The 17,796-nt window shown below is 42.8% G+C and overlaps 1 protein-coding gene and 1 non-coding gene across 2 annotated transcripts in view; one reads left to right on the top strand and one right to left on the bottom strand.

The window, feature by feature from the left end:
• Positions 1-16,580, bottom strand: part of PHLPP1 (PH domain and leucine rich repeat protein phosphatase 1) — a 253,641-nt gene extending 237,061 nt beyond the window's left edge. Inside the window, exon 1 of the mRNA XM_003827268.4 lies at positions 14,910-16,580. Coding sequence (XP_003827316.2) covers positions 14,910-16,449 — 1,540 coding nt within the window. The 5' untranslated portion in view covers positions 16,450-16,580. The remainder of the gene's footprint in view (positions 1-14,909) is intronic.
• On the top strand, positions 860-966 carry LOC112437847 (U6 spliceosomal RNA). Its single transcript, XR_003026347.2, has one exon. It is a non-coding gene; the product is annotated as a U6 spliceosomal RNA (small nuclear RNA).
• Positions 16,581-17,796: the final 1,216 nt, after the last annotated feature.

The raw sequence follows: 17,796 nt of genomic DNA, 5'->3' as shown, positions 1-17,796 counted from the left end.
TGAAAGTCCTAGATGGCCTCTTCTGCCAATAGAAGGCTGCTTCATCCATCTACACTGAAAATCTGTCGCTTGGTGTGGCTGCCTTCATCAATGATCTTAGCGGGATCTTCCAGATAACTTGCTGCAGATTCTACATCAGGTTCTACACATCATAACTTGTGCAGCTTCACCTTGCACCTCTGTATTATGGACACAGCTTATTTCCTTCAATCTCATGAACCAACCTCTGCTAGCTTCAAACTTCTCTTTTGAAACTTCCTCACCTTTCTCAGCCTTCAAAAAATTAAAGAGAGTTAGGACCTTGCTCTGGATTAGGGTTTGGATTAAGTGAATGTTGTACCTGGTTTGATCTTCTATGTAGACCACTAAAACGTTCTCCATATCAGCAATAAGGTTGTTTTGCCTTCTTATGATTCATGTGTTCACTGGAGTAGCACTTTTAATTTCCTTCAATAACCTCTTTTGCATTTGCAACTTGATTAACTGTTTGTGGCACAGGAGAACTAGCTTTTGGCCTTTGTCAGATTTCAACATGCCTTCCTTTACAAAGTTTAATCATATTCAGCTTTTGATTTAATGTGAGAGACTTGTGACTCTTCCTTTCAATTGAACACTTAGGCCTTTATAGGGTTACTAACTGGCCCAATTTCAATACTGTTGTGTCTCAGGGAACAGGGAGGCCCCAGGAGAGGGAAAAAGATGGGGGAATAGCCAGTCGGTCAAGGAGTCAAAACACACACAACTTTATCAAGCTTGCCATCTTACATGGGCGTGGTCTGTGATGCCCCAAAACAACTACAATAGTAACATCAAAAATCACCGATCACAGATCACCTTAACAGATATAACAATGAAAAGGGTGCTCACTTCGGCAGCATATATACTAATAGTGGAATGATACAGAGAAAATTAGCATGGCCCCTGTGCAAGGATGACATGCAAATTCATGAAACGTTCCCTATTTTTTTAAAAATTATAAACAATGAAAAGTTTTGAAATATTGCAAGACTTACCAAAATATGACACAGAGACACAAAGTGAGCACATGCTGTTGGAAAAAACGTTGCCAACAGACTTACTCAACACAGGGTTGCCACAAACCTTCAATTTGTAAGAAATGCAATATCTGCAAAGCACAACAAAAGCAAGCACAATAAAACAAGGTATGCCTGTACAGTCTTCCATGTAACTGAGCATCAGTGCCCAACAACAGTAGATCCCATCTTCCTTAATGAACCCTAATTAACTCTAATTAACATCTGTGGCAATTTCCCATTGCTAAAAATAATAAAACCACATTACATTTGTATAACATTCACAGTTTACAAAGCACTTCCACACGTATCATCAAATCTGAATCTCACAAAGTTCTTCAAAACAGTTTTTTTTGTTTGTTTGTTTGTTTTCTGAGACAAAGTTTTGCTCATTGCCCAGGCTAGAGTGCAATGGCACGATCTCGGCTCACTGCAACCTCTGCCTCCCATTTTCATAGGATTCTCCTGCCTCAGCCTCCCGAGTAGCTGATTTTTTTGTATTTTTAGTAGTGACAGGGTTTCACCATGTTGGCCAGACTGGTCTCGAACTCCTGACCTCAAGTGATCCACCTGCCTCAGCCTCCCAAAGTGCTGGGATTACAGGCATGAGCCACTGCACCTGGCCGAAAACAGATTTTTTTAAAATCACCTTTTTTTTTCTCTCTCTCTCTCTAATAAATGAGGCTGAAGGAGGTTAAGGGGTTTACTATAGGTCTCACATCATGTAAAGAAGCACAAAGACCAGAGAAGGGCTCCAGTGCTCTTTCCACCCCAAGAAAGAGCAGCAACAGACATCCCAAAATGTGGAGGGATGGTGTGTAAGAACTAGTACTGTCGTCATAGACACTTTCATTCATTATCTTACTTGATCCTCTCAACAACCTCGTGCAGCAGGTAAGAAAGAATGCAGAAAAGCCGTGTCAGTGGCACAGCCAGAACTCAAGTCCAGGTGGTAACTAGTTTAAAGTCTATGCTTCACAAATGCTGATGTGCCCAAACTGACCACAGAAGCTCATTAGGGATACGTTTTCCATATTCAGCAAATCAAGGGGGACACTTACAAGTTAACTCTGACATGTGATGCCTGAACTTGAATTCTGCCTCTCTCTTGCTCACTGTACAAATCTAGACAAGTTACCAAACTGCTCTGTAACTCCATTTCTCTATCTGTAATACCGGGGTGATAACCTACCTCATACGGTTGTTGTGAGAATTAAATTAATAGTTATAAAGCACTTAATATTTATAAAGCACTAAACAGTAATTAGCATACAGGGTGATAGAAATGTTTACTAAATACCAAAATACTATACAATTTCTTGAACATTAGGTAGCAGGATACAATTATGCTGAAGCAGTTCAATTCTTTTGCACTTGCTTATTCAAATTTTTTAAAAATAACATCTGGTTTGTCATTGTGGAAGAAAGCACTGTTACATACAAATACCTAAATGTGGTGACCACAGTTTCATTTCATTTAGGTTTTTTTTTTTTTAGACGAAGTCTTGCTCTGTCACCCAGGCTGGAGCGCAGTGGCATGATCTCAGCTCATTGCAACCTCCACCTCCCTGGTTCAAGCGATTCTCCTGCCTCGGCCTCCCGAGTAGCTGGGATTACAGCCGCGCACCACCTTGCTTGGCTAATTTTTTGTATTTTTAGTAGGGACAGGGTCTCGAACTCCTGACCTCAAGTGATCTGCCCGCTTCAGCCTCCCAAAGTGCTGGGATTACAGGCATGAGCCACCACGTCCAGCTTCATTTAGTATTTTACAGCAATGGGTCCGGAGATTTTCTCCTTAAGTGTTCATGTATTAAAAAGCCTATAGTCAACTACAGCAAAGGTGATTTGGAACTTCTGCAACACAACTAAAAGCCTACAGAAGAGAAACCTAGTTGTCCAACAAACAGAATCTTATAAAGCCACCAAACCCAACAGCAGTACCATTTGTGTCTTGTAGTCATTTATATAATAACTAAGAATTGGTCAATAGACCATGAAAGCCCGTTTGCCAAAGATGGCAGATGTTCTAATTTGACTTTTCTGTATTTGACATGTGTTCCTTTTCCCTCCCCCATTCCCACTAAAAAAAACACTTCATTTTTTCTGGGAATTAACTGACTCAACAGCACTAACGTACCATGGGTACAATTAGAACACTGGTCGCGGGATCACAGAGTTCTATCTCAAGTTAGAGCTATTTCAAATTATTATTCCTGTAATCAAGAACTGTCATCAGTTCAAGACAACACATGGAACCCCCTTCTCAGGCTAGCCAAAAAAAAACTCAAGGCACCACTGGCAGAGTCTACTAATTTCAATAGGCATGTTAGCCTTCCTTGTTTAAAATTAAAAGATAAACCAGGCCAGGCGCAGTGGCTCATGCCTGTAATCCCAGCACTTTGGGAGGCCGAGGCGGGCAGATCACGAAGTCACGAGTTTGAGACCAGCCTGGCTAACATGGTGAAACCCCGTCTCTACTGAAAATACAAAAAGTACCCAGGTGTAGTGGCGTGTACCTGTAATCCCAGCTACATGGGAGGCTGAGGCAAGACAGGAGAATCACTTGAACCTGGGAGGCAGAGGTTGCAGTGAACCAAGATCGCGCCACTGCACTCCTGCCTGGGTGGCAGAGTGAGACACTGTCTCAAAAAAAAAAAAAAAAAAGATAAAGATAAGCCATATGTGCTTCACAATGACCTTTAAGGGGTAGCCCCCAGAATTTCTCCAGAAGGTGAAAAAAGTTCAGTGAATCTGAACAGTATAAACAGCTGAGACTGCTGCCTAATGCAAAATAAATTAGTCAAAGAGCTCAAATTCAGAAAACAGAAATCAATGCTTTATGTCACTTCTTTAAAAAAAATATTTTTTTTTTTTTTGAGTCAGTCTCACTCCATTGCCCAGGCTGGAGTGCAGTGGCACCATCTCGGCTCACTACAATTTCTGCCTCCTGGACTCAAGTGATTCTTCTGCCTCAGCCTCCCGAGTAGCTGGGATTACAGGGATGCACCACCACGTCCAGCTAATTTTTGTATTTTTAGTAGAGACGAGGTTTCACCATGTTGGCCAGGCTGGTCTCAAACTCCTGACATCAGGTGATCTGCCCGCCCGCCCGCCTGCCTCAGCCTCCCAAAGTGCTAGGATTATACGCGTGAGCCACCGCACCTGGCCTAAAAAATTATCTCTAATACGTAAAGGGTGAAAAATACACATAGAAGCAATATTTTATATTCCAGCCCCCCTCCCCTTCCCATCCAAGCCACTTAGAGATGATACAGAATCCACAGGAAAGGAGTATCCTGATAAGTCCATATCCAGAAGCACATAAGCTGCCATCCTAAAAGTGACGATGGCATGGGAAATTGGGGCATCAAAAAGAAATGCAGTGGTAAGGCTAAAGAGCCTTCCCTTTCTCCCTACTGTCCCTCGACAAATCCTAATACCTACCCTAAACTTACATTACTCCATATTGTAGATTTTAATCCCGGCCTGCCAGTTAAAACAGACTAGCAAAAATGGCATAAACTCTGGAGAAAAGTGCTTTTTTTTTTTTTTTTTGAGACAGGGTCTCGCTCTGTCACCCAAGCTGGAGTGCAGTGGCATGACCATGGCTCACAGCAGCCTCGAACTCCTGGACTCAAGAAATCTTCCCACCTCAGCTTCCCAAGTAGCTAGGACTACAAGCATGCTACCATGCCCATCTAATTTTTTTTATTATTATTATTTTGTAGAGAATGGGTCTCACTATGTTGCCAAGGCTGGTCTCGAACTCCTCAGCACAAATGATTCTCCTGCCTTGGCCTCCCAAAGTGTGGGAAATACAGGCATGTGCCACATACCTGCCAAAAGGGGCATTTTAAATCAGTGAAGAAAGAACACAGTTATTCAATTAAAATGTGCGAACAATTTGTTATTTTTCCTCCTTCCTTTTTTTTTTTTTTTTTTTGAGACAGAGTATCACTCTGTCACCCAGGCTGGAGTGCAATGGCTTGATCTCGGCTCACTGCAACCTTCACCTCCCAGGTTCAAGTGATTCTTCTGACTCAGCCTCCCGAGTAGCTGGGATTACAGGTGCCTGCCACCATGCCCAGCTAATTTTTGTATTTTTAGTAGAGATGGTTTCACCATGTTGGTCAGGTTGGTCTTGAACTCCTGGCCTCAGGTGATCCACCTACCTCGGCCTCCCAAAGTGCTGGGATTACAGGTGTGAGCCACCGCACCCGGCCTCTCCTTCCTATCTTAAATGATGATACATCAAATTTTTATGCATAGAAAACTATAAAATACTGGCCGGGCATGGTGGGTCACGCCTGTAATCCCAGAACTTTGGGAGGCCAAGGCAGATGGATCACCTGAGCTCAGGAGTTCAAGACCAGCATGGCCAACATGGCAAAACCCCATCTCTACTAAAAATACAAAAGTTAGCTGAGCGTGGTGGCAGGCGCCTGTAATCCCAGCTACTCAGGAGGCTGAGGCAGGAGAATCGCATGAACCCGGGAGGCAGAAGTTGTAGTGAGCCGAGATCACACCACTGCACTCCAGCCTGGGTGACAGAGCAAGACTCCATCAAAAAAAAAAAAAAAAAGAACAGAACAGAACAGAAAAGGAAAGGAAAGAAAAGAAAATGATAAAATACTACAAGTACTAGAAAATTTTTAAAATCCTGGAGTAGAAGAGATATTCCTAAGCATGACACAGACCCTGAAAACCTAGAGGAAAAGACTGATATAAAAGTGAACAGATAAAGAAAATATTAGTGACTTAGTAAACAAAACTAGTTTCTCTATGTAACTCCCAAAGAAATTAGTAAGAAAAAAGCAAACATCCAACCCAAAAAAAAAAAAAGCAGGCAAGGGATATGAGTTACCAATTAATGTTCAACAAAATTAACTGCAAATTTTTTTAAATTGAGATTTTTTTTCCCTAGGATCAGTTACCCTACTCACCCCCTCCCATCCATAAATACAACTACTACCTCTCATCATATCCTACCTCAACACTCAATGGAGAACATGCGTGTGTGTGTGTGTGTGTGTGTGTATATACACATACATATATATAGTGTGTGTGTGTGCATAAGGAAGAATAAGTTTGCCAACTATAGCAGTGTTTATACACGAGAGTTCCTTGTTACTTAAAACTGAATGTCAGCTGCACCCCAGCCATACCACCTCTCTAAGAGACCATCAAGAGAAATTTTTCCTCTGCTTCAGCATCTGGGATACTCAATATGACAGATGCAATATATTTTTACCCTTGTGTACTTACGCATTTTTTTAAAAGTTCCTTTACTCATTTAAAAATGAACAGTAATCTTTGGGGAATTAATTGACTTAGTAGGCTAACTCTCATAGAAAGGAAGCTAAAGCTTTTGCTTAAGATAAATAATTAAATTAAAATGAAATCTAGCATAAAAGGAAATCTGTCATACCCTAAAATTAGCTGGAAATATTTGTTTCCACAGTTCACAAACTATCTTTTTGCTAATGAGAGCAGGATATTTCTTTCTCTCTCTCTCTCTCTCTTTTTAAGAGACAGAAAGAGAGAGAGAAAGTATTCAAAGCAATGGCATATTTCTGATAAAGACTTCCAAATCAGCACACAACAAAAGCCCAAAGATACTGAACAAGTTGTTTCAATTATGTCACAGAAAGGTAGAACTGCGTACATGTACCTGAAAAATAAGCTAAGTTGCAATTAATTTTGACACATCTTTTTAAAAATAATTCAAAGAAGATAATGTTGAATCTTTTTAATACATACATATTTATTTTTTTATTTATTATTTTTTTTTTTTTTTTGAGACTGAGTTTTGCTCTGCCACCCAGACGGGAATGCAGTGGTGCAATGTTGGCTCACTGCAACCTCTGCCTCCCGGGTTCAAGCGATTCTCCTGCCCCAGCCTCTGGAGTAGCTGGAATTACAGGCGTGCGCCACTAGGCCCAGCTAATTTTTTGTATTTTTAGTAGAGACAGGGTTTCACCATGTTAGCCAGGCTGGTCTCGAACTCCTGACCTCAGGTGATCTGCCCGACTCAGCCTCCCAAAGTGCTGGGATTACAGGTGTGAGCCACCGCACACAGCCAACACACACATATTTAAAGGGAAATTTTTTTCAAAATTCATGCTTAAATTTTTCTCCCGAATTATTTTTTTAATTCAATGATTTCTTTTTCTAACACTTTTATTCTTTTAACAATTTCACCTTCAAAGTACTAAATGAACTAAGAACATTGATTTTCTAACACTGTACCTCTTCTCTGCCAACTGTCAATAGTTCTATCATGCATCCCACAAAGGTAACATCACTGATGAAATCTAATTTCTCTCTCTGCAATTAAAATACCCACCTGTTCCATCAGAAGTTCCTTTCTTACAATCTGTCAAAGTGATATGCAACCCCTCAAAAGCACTGATTAGAATGAAAAGAACTAGGAAAAAACCTTGAATAGAGAAACGACTAACTGTGTAAAGCACACAATTTCTTTAACTTTCATTTTTAATAGTATTAATATAAAGAACCACCAAAGACAGTAAGTATACACATTCACAGTGTGGGAAAAAAAGAACACTGGACAGATCATCAAAATCCTAGGTGGTGGTCCTAACTCTGTAACTGACTTAACCAATGATTCTGGACCAGATTCTTTACCTCACAGGTTTACTTTTCTCATCTATAAAAATACAGATGTCGGACTAAATTATCTCTACAACATCCTAAATTCTATTACCTGTCCAAAGTAACAGTGCAAAAAATCCATTTTCTTAAAATGTTTTTTCTCCTACTGACTCTAAGCACCGGTAGGCAAGCACACAGCTCACCATAAATAAAGCTAACTAGCCAGCAAATTTTACACATTTGTATCCCTCTAATACAGTTATTAGAGTAAACTTGATGAACTAGACTATGAAGGCATCTTGCTAAGTTAATTTAAGAATTTCACTTTAACTTAAAAGAGGATGTACTTCTTTATACTCATCTCTGGCATGCTGAATTTTACTTTAGGAGTAGGAATGACAGGGAACGGGGTAATCAAACATCGATTCTTGTCCTAATCTACACCAAAGAGGAGGTCTGCTTTGTTTGGTTGGCAATCTCCAGCTGACTTGTGTACATTAGGTCCAAGTCCATAAGAAAAGGCAGGGGATTTGACAGTTTTAAGCCCATAGCCATGTCTTACAGAACTTAAAACAACTACAACTTTCAAAGCCCTTCAAAAAAAACAGGGTCTCTAATGAAGCCTCAGAATGTTACGAGTTGTAAGAGATCTTGGACTTGCTCTACTCCAACCCCATCGTCTTACAAATGAGGAAATCAAAGCCCAGGGTGGGTTAAAATGAATGCCCAAAGTCATGCCAAGTTTCCCAACTCTCAGACTACTTTCTCTAAAAAGCAGTACATTTTCTCTCACAGTGTGAGACAAAAGGAAAAAATTCTTTCCCAAAGTTCTGTTTTTGAAGAGGAGAGTTACTTTGACCCAACCCCCACCCCCAACACACCAGCCAAGCTCTTGCTGTATTTAAAAACATGCCTGGTATTTGAAAAGAAAGCCCAAACACTCTAACACATTATTAACTGAGGCAGGTATATGGAAAGATTCATTCTCCACCTGCTCTTCCTCAGATGTCTGACTCAGAAGAAATAGAGAGCAACAAATACAAATCTCTTCCTGCTTAAACAGAATGTGAGAAAAACCCTTTAAAAAAATTACAACCAATTCAAATTCTCTCTAACTTCACTTTCTAATTAGATTTTTCACTCATTATTGAAATGGTCCAAAACCAAATATTTCAAATTTCATCAGTCTTCAACTGAATGCTTTCACAAACTAGAAGCAAGGCTAATTTACTTTTAGCCAAGCTCCAGTTAGAAAAAAATATGCCAAAATTCTGGATGTTTTTTGCTTGTGTTTTTCTAAAGTATTGATATCTCCAAAATCATACAATATGTGCAACCTCCAAACAAAGTATTTTATGGAGTTTTCATTATTAACTTCTAGGTCACAAACTCAGAGGCCACTAGGCTTACACCTCCACAAGACACTTTATTGTTAAACACACTTTACAATGTATAAAAATCTCAAATGTAAAAAATACAACAGGGAAAAAAATTACTTCAGTATGCATGTGGCATTACAAAATGGTTATATGAGGCCAAGTCATGGTAACACAACAAAACCATTCCAACTCTAAAATCAAAGAATAACAACACTTCATTAATCCAGTAACTGTTATTATGCTTGATAAAAAGCATAATATCACACAACTTCAAAGAGTTGCTATTTCACAGTTACCTAAATATACTAACATCTTTTAATCAAAGTATCATTAAAGTCTATTCTTCCTAAGTACTTGAGTTTCAATTTATCATAAGTTTCTGGAGTTGAAGTTTCATACAAATCCAGTCAGTCATACAGCCTTAGGTTATAAATATCTAATATATCTAATGAATTCATATGGTGGATTTTGTTTAATTATATTATCTTTAGAAAGCCAAAGGTAAGTATAAAAAAGGGTTTGCCGTAGAATCACAGTGACGTCAGGCCAGATTCAAAACCCCTCATTACCAGTGTTCCACCAGATGCATGTGATTAAAGGGATGGAATGGGTTTAGAAGGTGGAACTTTAAAGAAAAAAAAAGACTTAATTTTCCCAGGCTGTTTTAGACATTTTGATAACATCTCTTTCTCTTTTTCAAAATGTCAGGCGTCTTTAAAGGAATCGTTTTTCTATTGAGCGGCTTCAGGATCTCTGGACTTTCACAGTACAATCAAACCCTTCTCCAGTCCAGATAGACTGAATTATGTTAAACCCTGGCACATAACAAAATCATTAAATCTAAGATGCCTCATTTGACAGATGTCTCATTAAATTCACTGCAAAATTAAGTATGAGATGCCTTTGAAAAGTTGGGGGAAACCTGTTAACTCTAAGAAAACTTTCAGAGAGAGCTATTCTCTCAAAATCCAGAGTTCACTCACGTGAAATAGAAGATATTAATAGTATGTAGCACATCTAAAATCTCCTGCCATGGGAGAAATGCCGCTGTGTGTATGTGTGTTTAACACATCCCTGGGGACCCAAACAGGATGGAAGCTGAAAAATCAGGGCACACACCACCAGCTGCTTAACAAAATTCCACAAATTAAATTCAACAAATGTTAAACTAAAATGCCAAGGATTATACTAGGCTTAGATCACATACAACGTCAGTGAATGTTATGTTACCAGTAAATGAAAAGCTAATTTCAGGATTCTAAGAAGAGAATGAGAAACAACAAAAACATTTTACACTTAAAAAATAACTTATCTTTGTATATATCAATCATTTAAGGTGGGTGATTTGATAATCTTATAGCAACCAAAAGATAAAACTTTCAACCTAAAACTTTACACAAATTCATTTACACTCATCTCCTGCCCCTACAATTACTTCAATGAGTACAAAAGACACACGAATTTAGGAATAACTATGAAATTCAAGGAGAAGAACTTACTATCTCTAGCACTATATAACATATGAATTATAAAAATTATACAAGAGCACAGTAACATCAAGAAAGCATCATTAAAAGACAACTCGATTTTTTAATAATAGGTTTAGGCAAATAAGATATTTAATGAGAAATATTTTCAGTTACTTTAAAAGCCATGTTTTAAAGCAACTGAACTGTCACACATACACACACACACACACACACACACACACACACCCCTCAAAAGTTACCCACTTTTCAGGCAAAGTGTTAATTCTCTACTTCCCAATGAAGATTTACAGTTTAACAAATAGGTATGCTTGAATAAGAGAATAAAGAACTATTACGTAAACTTTAATTCATATCAACTTAAATCCCAGCATGACTATTTGCAACCAGGATATTTAGAACACTTCAGTACTCTTTCCATACTGTCTCCTTATTTGTCCGTCTTGGTTCTTTACATTTTTAAAGGCACCATGATAAACAGAACCATCCACATTTCACAAGAAATACCACTTTGAACTAGAGGATAATACCACCTCATTACCAACAAAAACAGCATATTTTTGGAATGCTTTTAACCAAGGGAAAAATTCAAGTGTAAATTTAATTTAGCATCGATTCATGGAAAGTGATACGAATTGCAAAATAAAATACCCAAGCTCTCTATTCTCCGCCCTCCCGAGGACGGAAATACGACGAGTCAGATCTCTCTGTGCATCAGTTTCTCCATCTGAAAAGAGGATTGCCACTGACTCCTCCTTAACACTGTTTTTGAAAGGGCGAATGAAATAATTTATGTAAAAACCCTTCAAGATGTTTGAAGATAATAAAAACCAATGTATTGTAGCTGTTATCACACCATGGTAGTGAAGGGTGGCATGTACTTTACAACAAAAACAAACAAATATAAAATATAAATATAAAAATGTAAAATACTAAAAAAAAAATTTAAACCCTCTGTACTGAAAATTAAAGGGACTGTTCAAGCACACACTGGTGTCACACGTTCGAACCGCGTTACTCAATACTGCTGTAATTATAGTAATAAGAACCTGCTTGTCAATATTATAGCTTAATGCTGAACCACCTCTCCCCTCTTGGTTTGCATGTAGGAAACCACATTAAGGTTTGATCATTCCCAGAAGAGAAAATAAATAAAATATGAGAGGGATAAAAAGATTGTTCCCGCGAAATCCCAAGGAGTCACACACAAAAATACCTTGTCCGAGATTCACTAGGTGCAGTGAATGTGCACTTTATTCTGTCAACACCCTTTGTCATTATTAAAATTCGAACAGAAATTGCTAGACTACTCAGATCTAAGTGCTGGGAGAAAAGAGTCAAAAAATATAAAAAGATATAGTTTAATGCTGCCCTACATCAATGACAAAGGCTCCCCAGAGAGTCTAAAACAAAAGCTCATTCATGTTTAGGAGTCCATAACTTATGTCGGGCAACCTTAAGTTCTTGAATTTTTTAACCTATAATTACTCTCTTTCAGGCAAAATTTAAGATGTCTGATTTTAAAAGGATATTAAATACTTAAGTAACTTCAGATAAAGCTAATTAAATTTTCCCATATCTTAAGTCAGCTAAGAGAATGGTGGCCTGGTAGATGCTATAACAATTTTCAAACCAAGTTTTCATTAACAACTCTGTAATTAAATAGTACCTTTATCCAAGGCCTTCTCGCTCATTAAAGACTTTCATTTTACTTTACCCAGATAAATATTTAAATATTCAAAGCAACCACAAATGGCTTTCAAAGCCTCTAAAAAACAACCCTAGTCAGATTATAAATACTAAAATTGAATAGAAAGGTGATCTTCAAGAGAGCAGACCCTCAAGACAGTAGATAAGCTCAATTTAAATGCAGAAAAATATTCAAAAGAATTTGAAAGCAACTTCCTAGCTATCCTTAACCCCAACTATACGTAAACAAAACAACATGCAGCAATAAATTTAAAAATAAGTTATATATAAAATTACCAATGGGGTACAGAATTTTCAAAAACCCTGTAAAAGATGTCATCTAAAACAAACATTAATTATCCTCTTCCTACAGAAAAAAACTACTACCAAAATGTAACTCTGTCCTGTTGAGGTGTCCTATATTCTGTTGGAACACAGAGATCATTTCTAGGAATCACTTCCAGCCTGGTGCAAACCTTCACTATATGTGGAGTCCTGACAATGTTTCCGTAAGTGAGACTACGCTTTTGTTCATCAATAACTGAACTTCTTTGCAAAAATTCAAGTGGATTCACCATACACTAAATTTTGTTCTACTGCAAATGAATAACAGCAGAGATGTCTGGTATATTAACTTAGGCTTAAAATAAGCTCAACTTTGCTTTAAAGCCAAAATAAGCAATTAGACAACTTTGCAACAATCAGGCATTTTTCTTCTAGGACACCTGTACACTGGCTTCATGTTCAAGAATAGGGTGGATACTTTGTGTGGCATCCCCACACATCTGAGTATATGTAAGCACATACTCAGAGGCATACATGCATTTATGCTGTACATATAGAAATAAGGCAGTTAAGTGCAGAATGAGGTAACAATTACTGCTTTTCATAAAGAACAAAACAAAAAGATTAAAAGATCATGCCAAACATTTTAAGACTTAACCAGGAAAGACTTTTTTAACATTGAGATGAGGTTTTGAGAAAGAAGAAAGTGCTTATTACCCATTAGAATATTTTAGACACTCTTGAAGAGAATCAAAGGGAAACACAGATTCAAACTTTGTTAACTGTGACACCCAAAACCTTTCCACGGACACTTATCACAATGGATATATCCAATCATAAGCAAACTCTTTCCATATAAAATTTGTTCAAACTCTTAATACATCCCTTGTTTTTATATACAGTTCCTTCCATGTAGTTAAAGGGCACCTATTTTTAATGCTTTTGTAAAATAATAATATTTTACAAATTACATGAATTAAAGGAGAAAAGAATACAGTTGTTGATCTTACATAAAAAATCATCTATTTCCTGGACCATAAACTTTAAAAGCCATGTCATCGAGTTGACAAATTGTCTTCAGATACTGCAAATGCTACTGTATTACGATTTGGTTTTCTTTACAAGTAAAAGATTCATCAGAAATCCACTTAAATTTCAGAAAAACTTCCAAGAAATTTAAAGGGCATCTCTCTCACCAGGAATCCTGTCAGTCTTACATATTTCAATGTGGGAGTAAAGATGTAAAGATTTCTTCATGCAAACTAATTAAATTGCCACTGGGACACACAAGCTGGACCAAAAGACATTAAATTGTAAAGAATGGCTACAAATTAATGGAGTTACAAGTATGATTATTTTCCACCATCACCTACAACCTAAAAACCTAAAGTTAGCGAAGAGTTAACACTCTTGATTTAATTTTGCTATGAGAACTTTATTTTAAATAAAATTCCTTATCACTGAGAACATAATTATTCAAACCAGAGGAGGAAAGGGATGTAAAACTACTTAGAAAACTCAAGTACAATATCCAGCATCTATAGCTCCTGAATTTAGTACTAGCCAAATCTTCAGCCAAAAGAGAAACATTACATGGGTCACCCCTAGTCAAGAATTTGCTAATGTACTGAAACAAGACGGGGGAAGATTTCAGGACACATCTGAAGAAATAGCAACCACTTAAATCCTTCTTGTGAACCTTCCTGCAAGGCGTACTGCGGTGGTCAGTTCTGACCATAAAGGCTGGAAGAAAATGAGAGAAACAGGCAAAATCATTTTTTTTATGCAAGACAAACTTGCAGACGAAACAGAAATCGAGCAAAAAAAGCGCTGGGGAAAAGTATCAGTTAAAAAGGGACCCTTTTGTCAGATTTCTAATGAGGGCTCCGTGGGTAATTTATGAGTGTGGCAGAGCTGAATAAACAAAGGCACCAGTTGACAAGTCAGGAGCTCCCGGTGGCACACACAGCTAGAACGCTGAACTGGACAATCAAATGCAGGCAAAAGTGTGATAGAGCATTTTTATTGTCATTTCTTCTGTCCGTCTTATGCTCACGTGACAGTTTACCTGAAATCCCAAACAGCCTGAAACCCAACATGCCCCTGAGGAAGCACCTTTATGGTTAAAGGTGCTCTTGCCGCTTTCAGAGGGATCTGCTTCCTGTACTTCCTGGTGATTCAGCCACCTCTTTCACATTGCTTTCCAACCTCTGAGCCCTCAGGATTGATAAAACGTGCAGATTTAAAGATTGCTCAATCTAGTACTACACAGACTGTATGAAAAAGCTGTAAAGTTTAAGACAAAGACTCATCAGGACCCGCACTTACTCTTGGGTTGGGCAAACTGACAAGCAATTTGAATCACTCCTCGGTCCTCGGCAGCTTTTGCAACCACCGGTCAAGGCAGGTGACTTCCTTACCTGCATAGAAGCGGATGAGGCAGCCAATCTCCGAGTCCATGCCTTCCTCCTGCACCCTCCACAGCTCCCCAAATCCCAGTTGGAAGAGGTAGTCATTTTGGATCTGCAATGGCTTCTCCTCCGCCTCCAAGCGCCGGGTGGTCTCTCCGTGGAGCTGCACGTACAGGGTGGGCGGCGGGGGCGGCGGAGGCGCCTTCTCCGCGGTCACCCCGCTCCTCCCGGGGGTAGACTGGAGGCCTCCCGGGGCCACGGCTGCCGCTGCCCTCTCCTCGCACGACCCCTCGCGGACGGCCCCGCCCGGGCTGTCAATGGCCCTCGGGGCTTTCTGCTGCGGCTGAGGCGAGGAAGCCGTCTGGGGAAGCGGGAGGGGCTGCGCGGGGTGGCCGGGACGGCGGGGCTGGCCCGGGACCCCCGTCGGGGCCGAGGCTGCGTCGGCCTCGAGCTCTTCCGACGACGAGGAGCCGCCGCCGCTGCTGTAGGGGTCCAACCGGTCAGACACGCTCTCGGCGCTGGGACTCAGACTGAAGCTCTCGGTGTCGGAGACCACAGGCCGTGGGGCGCGGGGCGAAGAGACAGGGCCCCCAACGAACGGCTCGCCGGGGCTGGAGTCCGAGGGCGCTGGGCTGGCGCGGCGCGACCACCCGCCCGGGCCGCCGGCGGGCAGGGGTAGGTCGGCGGGGGGCGCGCGCGGAGGCCCCCCGACGGCACCCGGCGCGCTCCTCGCGGGCGGTACCTCCGAGTCCCGCGGCTCCGGGGGCGCCAGCCGGGGGCCGGCCTCGGGGGGCGGTTCAGCGGGCTCCCGGGCGGCGGCGGCTCCGGGCCCCTGGCCCAGCACCTTCACCACGCCGCCGCCTTTGTGGCCCAGCTGCAGCAGGCGGGCGGCCACCTCGCCGGCCGTGGTGTCCAGTGTGCAGAGCACCGGGCGCAGGTAGGTCGAGGCCATGTGGCGGTCGAAGACGTGCACGCAGCCGCGCTGGAGCTGGTGCCTCACCCAGTCCCGGTCCGACGGCTGCAGCTGCAGCGTCTGCCGGTGCTTCAGAAGCAGCGTCTTCCTGTCCAGGCTCCGGGTGCACAGCGACGCCGAGGCCGAGCAGGAGGCGGGGAGGCCGGCAGCGCCGGGGGAGTTCGAGGCAGCAGCGGCCGAGGACGACGACGACGACGAGGCGGCCGCGGCGGCCGCGGACAGATTCCTCTTCAGCCGCCCTCTCCTCAGCAGGAGGGAGTTGGCGCCGCCGCCGGCCCCGGGTACGGGGGCAGCCCCGCCGGCAATGGGCTGGGGCGCCCCACGCCGCCTCCTGCGCCCGGCACCCCCTGCTCTGCCCGGCAGCGGCCCCGGCGGCGCCTCGCCTGGGGCCTCTTCCCGCGCCCCGCCGCCGCTGCCGTTCCCGCCGCTCGGGGCCGCCGGGGTCAGCGCGGGCTCCGGACTCCGGCCGCCCCCGGCCGCCGCCGCCAGAGCCGCCGCGGCCGCCGGAGCCGAAGCTCGGTCCTCCCTGCCGAGCTCGGGGAGTCGCTGTACCGTGGCCGCGGCGGCGGGCTCCATTGCAGTGGGGCTTCGCGTTTCCCCCCCAGCTCCGGAGGCAGCGGGCGGAGAGGGAGGCGATGAGGCGGAGGTGGGAGACGGCGGCGGCGCGCGGAGAAGGGAGAAGCCAATGGCGTTGTGCGCGGCCGTTCCAGGGGATTATGTGGCGATTCGGAGCATTCCGTCGGTGTCTCAGTGTTCCATCCCGCGCGCCCGCCTCGCCGCCACCGCCCCCCCGACACACGCCCTCCCCGCCCGGGTCGCGGGCTCCCCAGCGCCGGCCCCGCCCGCTACCCCCGCCTCAACCCGGCGAACCAGCCGCGGATCTGGGCTCATTGAATATTAATCATGCGCCGGGAGCGGGAAGGCGGGAGGCTGGCAGGGCGGGAGGGCCGCGTGTGCCTCATGAATATTCATCGCCGGCATGACGGCATTCCAGGGAGGAGTGGGGAGAGCCGGGGGATGGCCGGAGGCGGAGCTTCAGGGTAAACAAACGTGACGCGTGCGTACGAGGGCGGGGTGGGGGGCAGTTTCCCGGGAGGTTCCTGAGCCGGCCTCGGAGAGGGCAGTGAAGACCGACGCGCGCGGTAAACCTTGGGAGTTGTGGTTCTCGTAAGGGGATCAGCAATCCCGAGGGAAACATGGTGGACTACAAGTCCCAGCGGTCCTTTGGTTCTGCTTCTCCTGGCCGCCAGCAGCTGGCCGTGGCCAGTGAGTATTGTGCCCTCTGCCGTTGAACTTTGTGCCAGAGTTCTTAATGAACACGAATGCTCATGTTCATTAACTTGTATTTTACCCGCACTCCAGCTTGCCAGATGACTTTTATTTTCCCTACTAATTAAAGGTGAGAGCTTTCAGGGACTGTAAACAGTACGAAGGTCCCAGGTCCTGGTCCTCACCTGCGCCCATTGTATGAGATAGAGATACACACCCGTCACACCACAGCATCACTGGCAGTCTGAGTGGGCCAACCTCACTTTTTCCCCCACTTTTTCAAGACCCAGGAAGACAGGCAGCGTCTGGGAATTCTAACTAAGGCTGTCGTTGAATGTGCTTGTTCGAAGGCACAACCCTAAGTCTGTCCTCTCCCTCTCCTGTATCTGAAAAGGAAAATAGCAAAGGACTGAGGTTTCATTGTCTCCCATTGCTCTTGAAGTCTGAAGTAGTTTAATGACACGGAAAGCACTGGTAAGTAGAAGAAACATTAGAATGGAGTATGAGATGGGCTTTTTCCATGTGTTCTGTCTTAACGTCTTCTCTGGTTTTTTTCTTTCATCATTCAGGGGAAACAAAATAGTTTCTACTGCCACAATGTTTAGTCGTGGTCTGAAAAGTTGTATTTTTCGTCAGTTGAATCAATGTTGTAAT

This window comes from Pan paniscus, chromosome 17 (genome assembly GCF_029289425.2).
Source record: "Pan paniscus chromosome 17, NHGRI_mPanPan1-v2.0_pri, whole genome shotgun sequence".
Lineage (NCBI taxonomy): Eukaryota > Metazoa > Chordata > Mammalia > Primates > Hominidae > Pan > Pan paniscus.
This window is presented reverse-complemented; position numbering and strand designations above follow the sequence as displayed.